The sequence below is a fragment of the Temnothorax curvispinosus genome, unplaced genomic scaffold, assembly GCF_003070985.1.
Source record: "Temnothorax curvispinosus isolate PA1 unplaced genomic scaffold, ASM307098v1 QBEX01001093.1, whole genome shotgun sequence".
In the NCBI taxonomy this organism is placed as follows: Eukaryota; Metazoa; Arthropoda; class Insecta; order Hymenoptera; family Formicidae; genus Temnothorax; species Temnothorax curvispinosus.
The window spans coordinates 341-13,707 of NW_020210873.1; the positions used below are offsets into that span (position 1 = coordinate 341).

General features: G+C 34.2%; 1 protein-coding gene across 2 annotated transcripts in view; it reads right to left on the minus strand.

Moving 5' to 3' along the window:
* Nucleotides 1-2,593: 2,593 nt before the first annotated feature.
* LOC112459903 (transmembrane protein 181) overlaps nt 2,594-13,367 on the minus strand; it is a 15,117-nt gene continuing 4,343 nt past the window's right edge. The window contains exons 5-13 of one of the 2 annotated variants that reach the window (XM_025024275.1): nt 11,771-11,873; nt 11,375-11,528; nt 11,198-11,278; nt 9,677-9,776; nt 9,462-9,589; nt 8,292-8,441; nt 6,113-6,215; nt 3,648-3,878; nt 2,594-3,307 (exon numbers count right to left, since the gene is read on the minus strand). In XM_025024275.1, the coding sequence (XP_024880043.1) occupies nt 3,174-3,307; nt 3,648-3,878; nt 6,113-6,215; nt 8,292-8,441; nt 9,462-9,589; nt 9,677-9,776; nt 11,198-11,278; nt 11,375-11,528; nt 11,771-11,873 (1,184 nt within the window). In that variant the 3' untranslated portion in view covers nt 2,594-3,173. The remainder of the gene's footprint in view (nt 3,308-3,647; nt 3,879-6,112; nt 6,216-8,291; nt 8,442-9,461; nt 9,590-9,676; nt 9,777-11,197; nt 11,279-11,374; nt 11,529-11,770; nt 11,874-13,367) is intronic. The other variant, XM_025024284.1, reaches the window with a different exon arrangement.

Here is a 13,367-nt window from a genome sequence, read left to right on the forward strand (position 1 = left end):
CTATGCGTGTACTTGGCGCCTTTCTTTACCTTTTTTTTAAAAAAGGTAATTTTGTACAGATATCACGCCTTTTTGTAGTATTACGCATTGTATAAACAATATGTACAGGGTGTTATTTCGAGGTATAATACTACCACTTTGTTTTTTTCGAGGTAACAACATAATACATATATACTATTATGCGTGTACTTGGCGCATTTTTTTACCTTTTTTTTGAAAAAGGTCATATAAGACGTCGGCGTTAGAAGTAGATAAAAGAAGAAGTATTTTAATAAAAAATTTTCACATTTGGACTTTGCGTCGCAATATCTCCGCTCGTAGGGCACAGAGCGGAATATTATAAAAGAAACCCCCCTCCCTAATCGAATTCAACGTATTATTACACCTGGACACCGAAAACTATAGAGCGCACTATCTGGAACCCGTCATCAGCAACCTGAGACACCTAGACATCAATTTCAAGATATTAATACACGTAGACACCGACAACTACGGAGCGCACTATATGGATTTCGTCATCGGCAACCTGGGACACCTAGACATCGAATTCAAGGTATTAATACATGTAGACACCGAAAACTACGAAGCTTACTATCTAGACATTGTCATCGGCAACCTGGGACACCTAGACATTGCATTCAACGTATTATTACACCTGGACACCGAAAACTACGAAGCGCACTATGTGGACCTCGTCATCGCCAACCTGGGACACCTAGACATCGAATTCAACGTACGATTACACCTGGACACCGAAAATTATGAAGCGCACTATCTGGATCCCGTCATCGGCAACTTGGGACACGTGGACATCGAATTCAAGGTATTAATACACGTAGACACCGAAAACTACGAAGCGCACTATGTGGACCTCGTCATCGACAACCTGGGACACCTAGACATCGAATTCAAGGTATTAATACACGTAGACACCGAAAACTACGGAGCGCACTATGTGGACCTCGTCATCGGCAACCTGGGACACGTAGACATTGATTTCAACGTATTATTACACCTGGACACCGAAAACTACGGAGTGCACTATGTGGACCTCGTCATCGGCAACCTGGGACACGTAGACATCGAATTCAACGTATTATTACACCTGGACACCGAAAACTATGAAGCGCACTATCTGGACCTCGTCATCGGCAACCTGGGATACCTAGACATCGAATTCAAGCTTGATTCATAAGAATCGACTTAAAAATTCCCTAGCGGCACTTTCTGCCAAGCGTAGAGAACCTTCTTTTCCGGCAGCGGTGGTAATACGATGTAAGGATACGAAATCTCTCCAGATAAACATGAAGCAATTGACTCAATATATATTATATAAGTATATACCTAATTTACCTAAATAGAAATCTTCCTCCTGACCGATAAGTCTATCGACCTAATTTCGAAATACGCGCGCGATATCGAAACTGGCGATACCTGCGCCGCCAGCGTCGAAAAAGTGAAAGTAACGTTTCTGATTATGACGTCATCATATAACGTCGGCGTTAGAAGTAGAAGAAGAAGAAGAAGAAGAAGTATCTTAATAAAAAATTTTCACATTTGGACTTTGCGTCGCAATATCTCCGCTCGTAGGGCACGGAGCGGAATATTATAAGAGAAACCCCCCCCCCTAATTGGACCCCAAGCTATCGATCAAGCCTACTTAGAACTTGATCCGTTCACTCGTTATCGAGATCTCAACATCTCGGGTACTCGCAACCCGTCGCGTCGCGTAAAAGAGTCACGGTCGGTCTCGCTCCGCGTGTACTTGGCGCGAGACACTACCGTGTCTCTTGATAAATGTTATAATAACGTTAAAATAAATGAATAAAATTTCAAATATAATTTTAAAATTGTAAATAAATGAATGCACAAAATTCAATATTGCGTGAAACGAAACTTCATCATATTTTATTGTTGTTTTATTCATTTGTATTTTAATAACTTTTCGTCACCCTAATTTTGCCGTAAAAGTAGATAAGTCGAAAGAGATCAATAGGAATTTGTTCCTACGTTATTCTCCAAATTAGCTATCATTTTAAAAATTTATAAAATTCGTTCTTTTTTCTATTTTTTCTATTTCTTTCTATCATATTTCCGTTCATATCTTCCTCTTTCAGTTCTTACATTGCTTCTATAGGGTAGGTAGTTCATCAATGAACCAGTAGTATACTTTTGCGACATTTCATAAATGTAATGTTGCTAGATTGTGCTTGTTGTCATGCAACGACTCGCATTTGACGCCCTCGGCTCTTCAATCGGCCGACAAATCGCGCGAAGGACGGCCGTTTGAGGCCACATTTTGTAATTTTTGGGTGACAAACCAAGTTTTTTTCGTAAGTTTTACGTATTTTTCATGTTGTTGTTGTTATATCTATTATTTTTTTCATTATTCTATAATTTTGTGTATATTTAGCTTTATTATAATTCTGTAAGCAAATTATTTTACCATATTTTTTTTAGATTATCGTAAAAAATGTTATATGGTCTACAATTAACCATTTTGTTTTTTACTACAGTTATCTGTGTTATAATTATCTCTTCCCTAAATAAACATTTTAAAACATAGTAAAATTAATTAAAATAACACTAAAAATTTACAGTATAAAACATGTGGTTTATTGTTAAAAATAGCTAGGTTTATTGTGTGTGGTACACACCCCTGTACACAATGAACCATTTGACATTGTTTTAAAAAAATCGAAATTGTGGCTAAACTTTAAAAATAACTTATAAGTCATCTTATACAGTATGTAGCCAACCAAATTCATAAACTGTATGCAAAAACATAGATCTCCAACTCAATAATTGAGAGAGATATAAGCCTCTGAAATTTACATGGTTCATTGTTGGACTACCTACTCTACACAATGCAATAATACATAAATTCACATTATCAGTATATATTTGTAATTTATGTACAGTATGCATCTTTCTTGAAGCTTGCGTAAACATGATACAAAGTCTTCGTTTACATTTACAATTAACATTTGATTCTTCAACAAACTACTTACACGAATTTTTAGTTAATTAGTTTTTTTCAACTTTTAATGTGATGGCAGTATGACTGCGAATCACAGTAGAAACATGAATCAAAAGTTTTCTCATTGTTTTTTTCCATTTAACGATCTATGTTTCGATTAGCACAAAGTATGAAATTGTTTTTTTTAAGGCCCTCAGTCACTGTCCTCTGCGTTTCGTGGAGTACGAGTTAGTGGTCGCCGACTATCCTCGTCCGATCCGTATATTACTTCCTCCTCAGAATCATTGAACATCGAAAACGCAGGGCTATCTTTCGTTATCGATGAGTCTGCAATAAATGTAACAAAAAAATTATGTTCTAGACACATAAATAATAGAATATATAGGGTGATTATAAATTATTGTCGGGGTTTCCATGGTTCAATAACAATAGAAAATATTACAAGTATTATTTTCATAAATTATATTAACGATGTACAGGAGAATCTTCCTTCGTATTTTTTTCAATAAATTATGTAACAAATCTTTTTACTTTTTAAGTTGTTTCTGATTTTTACTACCTTTTTATATTTTGTAAGATTATTGCTCTTCAAGTTTATCGCTATAAATGAGTAAGTGTTGTATCGAAAATTATGGAGTATAATAATTGTTTTCGGAGACACACTCACGTTGCCCATAGACCTGTTGAAGCGCAGGCGCGTAAACGTATGCCATGGTGTATAAATAAAAATTGAGGAGACCATAAAGAGCCATGAACTGCGCGGACGTGCGGTAATAAGTAGAAAGACGAGAAGCGAAGCTGTCCTCCAATACACCGGCTCCGAATTGACGTGCGGTGACCAAACTGCAAACGCCGGCGACCACCGCAGCAAGCAGGGTCAAAAACCGCAGACGTAAATCTGCAAAGTAAACCGCACGCTTATCATCAAGTGGTAATTGTAAATCTTCACTCAAAGATATAACCCGGGAAAAAAAACCCTTATATTGATACAAAAATTGTGTCACTCCGAGACAGCGCGAGAATAGCGCGAGACAGTGTCGTGTCTTTTTGATGCCGTTCTTATAACACTGTTTGTCAAATTTTAAATACGAGAAACAGATCACATCGAATGCCATCTATCGGATACTTTGAGATGCAATATTCTGATCTGATCATATATAATCTTATATGACTATATCATTTCATATACGATTATATTATTTTCAGTTTAAATTATAAGGTATGTTTGCAAAATAATACGATTAATATATTTGTTTATAAGAACTATAATATATATTATATAACAGTTTTTTCACGAATTATTACTGGTAATTTCACTGTTTACGAAAATATTTAATAAAAATTAATGTCAATTAAAAAAATTAAGTATCTATGCAAAATTAGAAAAAAAAATTTAAAATAACATATAAGCAATAAGAAGTGCCGTTTTCGGTCGAAGCGGATCTTGATGCTTAATAATATTTCACAATATCAATCATTATTAAATACATGTTACAGTTTTTTAAATTGGCACTGCGTGCCAATATGGACTTTGTCGAACTTACAAATGTGCAATTGTGTAAACTGAAACTAAAAATAATATATTTTATATTAATTTGATATTGTCAAGTAAAATAATATACTAGAAGAATATTTATAATAGTTATAGAAATTTATATGGATAGATCCATTATAGAGTATATACATATTCATATATGATTATTTTTAACCTTATAAATATACTTTTACATGATCACACATGATAATATACTAGTATATGAAACCATACATGACTATATACAGTTGTACTTAAAGAGATTTAGCCGCATATAATATTGTTCAAGATTATATTTCCATTTCTTATATGACCATATATAATTATATATTTACTAATATGAACAAATAAGAGGTATTTTTTCCCGAGTATATAATCATATATGGTTATATATGGCCATATAATATTGTTTAAGATTATATTTTCCAGTTCTTATATGATCATATATAATCATATTTCTACTAATATAAACTAATATAAATAAATAAAAGGTTTTTTTTCCAGGGATATATGTCCTTATATATAATTATAATCTTATATAATCATATATGACCATATAAACTCTTATCAGGCCAAAATTCATATATGATAAGATAGCTTCTTATAGCATATAACACACAATAAGAGATATTTTTTATATGACCTTATATAATCTCATATAATCATATATGACAGTGTCATATATGGAGCGAGCAATGCTGAAAATCAACCTGAGGGATAAAATCCGAAACGAAGAGATAAGGAGAAGAACAGGAGTTGCCGACGTGGTTGAACGAGCAAGTGGACAAAAGTGGCAATGAGCGGGACATGTTGCGAGAAGCAACACCAAATGGACCAAAGTCCTGATGCAATGGAAACCAAGAGAGTCCAAAAGAAGCATTGGCCGACCACAGACGAGATGGCGAGATGATATCTAACGCCACGCAGGAAAGAGGTGGATGCAGACAGCACAGGAGAGAAAGACATGGAAGGAAGTGGAAGAGGCCTATGTCCAGGAGTGGATGAAAACAGGCTAGAGAAGAAGAAGAAGAAAATATAAAAAATATCTCTTATAATGTCTTATATGCTCATATAAGAAGCGATCTTATTATATATGAATTTTGGCCTGATAAGAGTTTATATGGTCATATATGATTATATAAGATTATATATAAGGACATATATATTTAAATAAGTTTTAGAAAATTGTTATATATTTTCAAATGTTATTTTTTAAGCGTGTCACTTTATTATAAAAGTAGACTCCACGATATAACTGATACAAAAATTGTGTCGCTCCGAGACAGTGTCGCGCGAGAATAGCGCGTGACAGTCGTGTCTTTTGATGGCATTCTTATAACACTGTTTGTTAAATTTTAAATACGAGAAACAGATCACATCGAATACCATCTATCGGTTTCAATTTAAATTATAAGGTATTCACCACAAGATATTTTTCTTGATAAAACTGTAATTTAATGCTCAATTTTCAAATATTTCTTATGTCTATATAAATTGTTCATTTATAATAAAATTCAAGATATAGATTATACAAAATTATAATTAAATATATTTTTATTAAATAACGGCCTTAAGCACGGATTAAAAAATATATTTACCAAAGTATGGCATAGATCGTAGTTCGCTGTATGCTTTTAATATAAGAAGCAATAGATATGCGATGTAGAAACCACCCACCGTGAAGAAGAATACCTTGAAGCCCTAGAAACAGATGTCTGTGTATGCAGTGTGTTAACAAGTACAGATATTTAATATGTCTCTCATATATCTATTTCTTATATATCTTATAAGTAATCGCATATTGATCGTTTCTCTATCGCGATGTCACATCTTTTTGCTACTCTTCTTTGATAGAGACTAAGTTTCGATCTCTATACCACTTTCGATACGACGCCAAATTAAGATCGAGAACTGGTAATCTTCAAGTACAGCATGACAGAAGCACTAGCTGTTGAGAAATTATCTATATCAATATCGGATCGCGATTGAATCTGTGTGTGCAAAAAAAAAGAGTTGCAACGAACGTGCGGAAACAATAGATTTAAGACGTTCGATCCTACAATAGCTACAATAAAATTATCTTTGGTTTACTGATCTGTGAACATGAACAATTCGGTTAGTACTAACAACTCAACTTTTTCTCAATCTTTTCTTTGAGAAAAGATTGGTACAATAGTAAATAAGGATATATATTCTAATCGAGTAAAATTATAAGGGCTTATGCACAATGAAAGGAATAAGGAACAAGGAATTAAACATAGAGAGAATTCATAGTCACATCTTTTTTTCAAGACCGTGTCTTGACGGTCCTTGTTTTTTATTCCTCTCATTGTGCATGAGCCTTAATCTTGACAAGAGTTAATAGAAATAAATTTACCTGTTTTATAATTTATGCAAGATTTAGATACCTAATACTTCAAGTTAATTTTAGAAATTTTTGATAAATTAAAAAAATTTGTGAGAAAAAAATAGTCATGTATATTTGTCAATAAGTATAATATATTCTCTTTTCCTCTGTAGAGAATTAAATGAAGGAAATGGCTTATATTGCTGTCCCGTTCGATTGCTTCATTAACGAAATGAATCACTTGTATCAACGAATAAATAGCTGTTTACTCAATCAGCGATCGACATTATTATACTACAAGCTTCGCTAAGGATCAGCGGATTGTACACGATTGTCGACTGTCCGGTGAAATTGCGACAAGACATTGCGAAATACAGCGAACCAAAGCCACTGCAAGTAAGCTGCACAATGCAACTCTCGTATCCGCCGGAAGATCTGATAAATTACGAGAACCGCAATCGAGGTTACCAGGTACACGAATTTAAGACGACCCTGAGGCCAGGGCGAAGTGAAGCTCAAGGTCAACGTTGTGAGAAATCTGAGCGCAACTGAGACGGAAGAGGAAAACCCATGCGCCAGACTCGCGCACCACGAACATCAGGTGTTGCTGCCTCATTTGACTAACTGCAGCTTGGTAAGTTTCTTCGCGGAAAAGAAGAAGCAAGTAAATTGTATGGAATCGATAATTGAACTTTTTCATTTTCGATTATACTAATTATTGATGTCCTGATTTTCTATAAGTTTAGTTTACTTTTCCTTCTTAATAGTATAAAAAACTGGGTGACACTCTGAGTATTTTCTCATATACATATATAAAGAACGTAATTTTATAACAATTCAGTTCTACAAATGCGACTGGGGCGTGCCGATGTTCTTTGAGTGCTCAGAAAAGTTGCATTTCAATCCCGCGTTCTTCAGGTGTACAACTGGCCCTGGCAAGCCGGTTATTGCGACTCGTCCTGGATCGACTGTCCGTGGCCGTTTCCACGATGTCCGATTCATTATCCGGGACCGCTGTTATTGCCGCATTCCTTCCTGTGCGATTGTTTCTATCAGTGCAATTGGGGAACGCCTCAGTCACAGATGTGTCCCACCGGACTTTACTTCGATTCACATCTTAAAATATGCGATTGGCCTTACAATTCGAATTGTCGGAGTTGTTGAGATCATGAGGAAAAACGTGGCGTATTGCGTATTGCATTATAAATTAACCCCTAAAGTTTTGAAAACACAAAAGATTTCGACTACGACCTATATGTGTTTCTTAAAAAAAGGATGAATAAAATAACAAGTCATTTTTTAGATATAATTAATAGACTAATATAATAGTCCTAATATTCTTCGTAACATTAACATTCCTTGTAATAGCCTATAAATGAATGAATATTCTATTGTAATAATCTGTATTAATAAGCACGAGTTCAACTTACGTAGTAATTCGATGTATCGAGAACATAATTATAAGTAGGATCCTCCAACTCGGTGCAACGAAGCCATGTGGCGAGAGTCAATGCTGCACCCCATAACATACCCACAACTAAGAGCTTGGGCAGATAAAACGTGATAAGCCGTCTCTCGTTCTAAATAAAATAAACAAATTGTCAATTAGAATGTGTGTGCGCGCGCACGCGCGCGCATGTGTACGTATATGTGTATGATCATAATGATCGATAAGCATAATTAATATAATACATTATGAAATTGTAAGCTAACAGAATATAAGATTTTTATTTTGAAATAAAGTGTACTCTAATTGTATATTTACTTTCCGATAGAAAAATATTCATAACATCATATGACGAAATCTGGATGAAATTGGGAATGCTGCAATTATGCCTCAATATTTGCAGCAACACTAATAGAAATTTAGATCTTTGTGCAAATATTGATAAATATTTGCACAGTTTATTTCTAAATAGTATTTCAGCAAGACAGCAGCGATATGGACGAACTGTCTTAGCGGAATAATCGCAAAATTGGAAAGAAATTACGAAATAATTACGAAATAATTGAAAAATATATTTGAATTTTATTATGTGTTATTTTTGTATTACGTAGCATATTCTGTGTTCGCTAGGTCGCCGATAGATGGCATCCTTTCTCGTACGTAAAATATAATGAATGTTCTATGTAACTGTTATCGGTGTTTGCTGAAGTGTGCTGAAGTGATATTTTGCTTCTAAATGTCGAACCAATTGTGTAAAATTTAATTAAACATAAAATTGAATTTCTTAATTTTTGTGCAAATATTATTCAGAAATTTAATGCCAGCAAGAACGCTGCGTTACGAGGAATTATCTTAGCACAATAACTGTGAAATTCCTTCAATTAAATGATACAATTATTATACAATATTTGCGCAATTTTCCTATTGAGGTATAATGATTTTTAAATTATCACTGAAATATATTTAAAAGTAATAGTAGAAATATGAAGCTATACTACAAACTCATATTTTACTTCCTTAATAAAAACGTGACTCGCGAACTTACGAACGATAAATATGTAAATAATGTATGAATTAACTAATTAATTTAATTCTCTAAGCCTTGCGCATCAGGATTATCAATGTTTCTCAGTTTTTGACGATATCAGAGTACCTGTCTAAGACCATGATAGACACAGAGCCAGAACATGAGGATAGCACATAGGAAAGTTGTTTGCAGAATTGCATCCAGCATACCGGGTACCCAAGAGTTTATCAAGAAGATCATGGGGAACAGCGGATCTGTTCAATAGAGTAAGCTCATCAATAAAATGTCGAAAATCACGAAAATGCGTATTGGTGAAAAATGTCAGAATCTCGAAAACTTACTATTGTACAGAATCAGTAATGGAAGAAGTATAGAGATCCACTTTTGTTCTATTGACCAATCATGCAGCGGATACTTTCTAAGCGAATGGCCGAACCAGCACTGAAAGCGATACAATTTTTCTTTCGATTTCTAGAACATTATTTAAATATCCGCGGAAAAAAAACGGGCCGAGTTAAAAAGCAATCATTGCAATATTTTATTTTGCGAAGTTACGAGTTTCTGATCATCGAGATCGGAGATTAGCTGAATGATAAACTTCTCTCTTAATCATTAATTAAAAAATGAATGTTTCAGTCATATTATATAGGGGAAAGTAGGAGAATACGACGCAGTAGGTAATAGTGCGCACCTCAAGTTTGAAACTGTGACGATAGCTGACGACATGTAAGTGACAAATTTTCAAAGCTTACGTCAATTCTAGATAAAAAATATACGCTTTATCCCAGCTTAAAGCTTCGTTTGAACGCAGGAAGCGAAAAAGAAAACGCACCCGTTTTCTTATTATTTTGAAACGACAGGAGTTAAGCTCGTAAGTGGGCAATTTTTATTTGCTACTGTAATTGGTATAACATAGTGAAATACGATCCCTTGGGAACCTTTTGCCGCGTTGGTCCCATAATTTCATTTGCGGTTCGCTAGTAATTGACAAAATTGTTTCGGAATGACAAATCGGGGAATAATGCACGGCTTTATTTATGTCGATTTTATATATATATAGTTTATTTATATTTAAATTTATATATATTTACGTGTCGAATTAATTAGTCAATTCAATCGAATTAATAAGTCAGTTCTACTCGCAAAAAAAAATTTTTTTTAAATATCCCTCGATTTTTAAAGTTTTGCATTTAATTTTCAATTATTTATCATCACTCACATTAACTATACTTAAAACTAATAATTTAAGTAAAAAAGTTCAAAATTTATCCGCTGCAGACACAAATTTTGCCAATGTTCAAACTGCGCACTATTACCCGCCTCTTTAATTTTTGCTCGACTTTGCATCGTCCTAAACATCGCTCAATAAATATTTAACAACAAAATTATTATCAAGTATGAGTTCACATACTTATAGACAAATGTTTAAAGGTTCCATAGCTGCATTTAAATTAATTGTAACTATAAAAGCCATTTTGTATTAACAGATTTACCTTAGGTGTGCACTATTATATTATATATATATATATATATATATATATACACACACAATATATATTATAGTGTCTTTTTGAATGTTTTAAATGTCAAATTTAGTTAATGCAAAATATATTTATTGTTCAGTTTGTTACTCAAAAACAACACGATGCAATAAAGAGTAAAGAGTTAAACTGAATTTATTTTAGTTTTGCGTTATATTTACTTGCAAAGTAATATAATAGAAAGATAAAATTGCGCATTGTTTCAAAACCAATCTTTAACGTCGATCATCATTTATATCGTCGGCACAATTTCGCAGAAACAAATAGTCTTCGACTTGTTTTAACTCGTCTATCTTTTATGCCATTGTAACAGTGAATTACCATCACTCCGAACGTGGTCAATAAGAAGATCAGTCGGAACCAGATTTCGATCTGCGTGAACGCCGGATTGTAGTTCTTAAACTGTGAACAGGAAAAAATAGGAGAAACGTAAAGAAAAAGATGAGGTAATGTCTTGTCCAAACGAGTATGATCATATTTCATGCAGTGCTTACTGACGTAGAATGTGAGTTCTCGTATAGTGTATCGCTGATGGAAGCTTTCAAGTCCATGGAAGCGGACAGTGATTATGTAGTAGCTATAATCAAGGAATCCGAGGTGGGCGACGACTAGTTCCTCGCAGGATTGCCTTTCACATTTCAAATGTCTGGTTCTGGAAAATAATGGTCATTATTTCACATATTATTACTCGATCATAAGAGATTTATCTGTATTAATTTATGCATTTCAACAATGTGATATAAACTCCGGTTTTCTTAATAGTATAATTCATTGTATGTTGTTAAAACAATAGATGTATTACAATAAAAAAATTTTTTATAGAATTAATTTTGTTTCGTTCAACTTTAATTAATTATCGAGAGAACCACAAGAGCATTTCTATTGCATTTTTACCGATTATGTCCAGTTTCCGGGGGTAGTACGGACACGGGCTTGCGATCAGCAGTGATACCGTCTATGGAAACACTAACTTGAAACCCTTTGTCGTATCTCTCATCTACAAATCATCACCCATAAATATATTAATATTCAAGAATAAGCTGTAAAGTATATTAAAAAAATAGATTATGATCTAACGTAGACTGAAATACAAAAAATATATCTAGACTTTTGTTATCACAATCGTAGTCATAAAGATAACTTTGTTAAAAAATTAAGAAATTTGCATTTAATCTATTTTATTTTTTTATATACATTCGAACAAGAAAGCGATTATTTTTAATTGCCAAATGATCATAGTGTCATACGTAAAGAGATAAATGTCGAGTAATTATTCTGCTTTCTAACAAACTTTACATTTCGTAAACGCTTCTTGCTATTAGTTCTAATGATCAGAATGTTTTTAACGTCTGTAAAGTTGGCACATTCAAAAAATTAACAAAAATGTAAAAAACTTTTTCACTAAGTGTCATATATGCTGGACGTAATTTTTAAAAATTGTTTAACGGTAAAAAAAATTTAGATTAATTTCCAACAATTCTCACCTTCCCGCACTTGTTACACAAATAACTATTATGTAACAAGTGCGGGAACGGAGGGGAAGTTGAGAATTGGACACGGGTGCGAAGTGGACGCACGAGCCGAAGGCGGAATGAGAACATTACCGCACCGTTTCGAGCGGAGGATTTCTCGGTGTGGAATTGGCTATTTGTCGCACAGATGGCGCGCGCGTAACGGGCCACTTTCCACGCACGTGTTATATAATAGTTATTTGTGTAACAAGTGAGGTAAGATGAAAATTCCCACCTTCGGCTCGTGCGTAAACTCCGCACCCGGAAATTTTCATCTTTACACACGGCTTACACTCCCTATTTTATGTTGCAAGTGCCTGGAAAGTGGTCTATCACGCACGCGTAGCGTGCGTAATGGGGCACTTTCCATGCACGTGTTGCATAAAAGTATGAACAACTATCGACGTAAGTATAGTTGGCAAACACATTAAAAATTATTGAAAATTATCTTATCCGATCGTTTGGAAATCATTTGGAGATATTTGGAAAAAACTTTTTAGAGTTTGGAAAACCATGCACTAATCACAATTAATTAAAATTAATTAAGCGTATAATTAGCAGAAAGTGTCTTCCAAAAAATATTTTTTTTTGGTAATTATTCAGTTTAGGGGCCTCACCTCAAATCTCGATGTAATTATGCTCAATCGACGCGTTTTTGTACGAAACGAAAGAATCTGGCAGAAAAAAGTGTCGCTCTGCCCCGCGACGCGAGATATTAAACGTTAAAGTTGACAGGAATCAGGTTATGATTCCTGTCATACCGACGAGCTGTAGCGACTACTGGCGACTACGAACATGCCCTGTGGCCACATGCGCATGCTCAGTGGCCGCACGCGCATGTAAAACTGCGCCAATTTTAAATTAATTAATCGTGCAGAATAACCAAGCATCTCGATTCAAGCAGTTAGGTCTCACGCTGGGAGTTTCATTAGTTTAATTATGCGTGGGAAGCACACACACACACACACACACACACACAC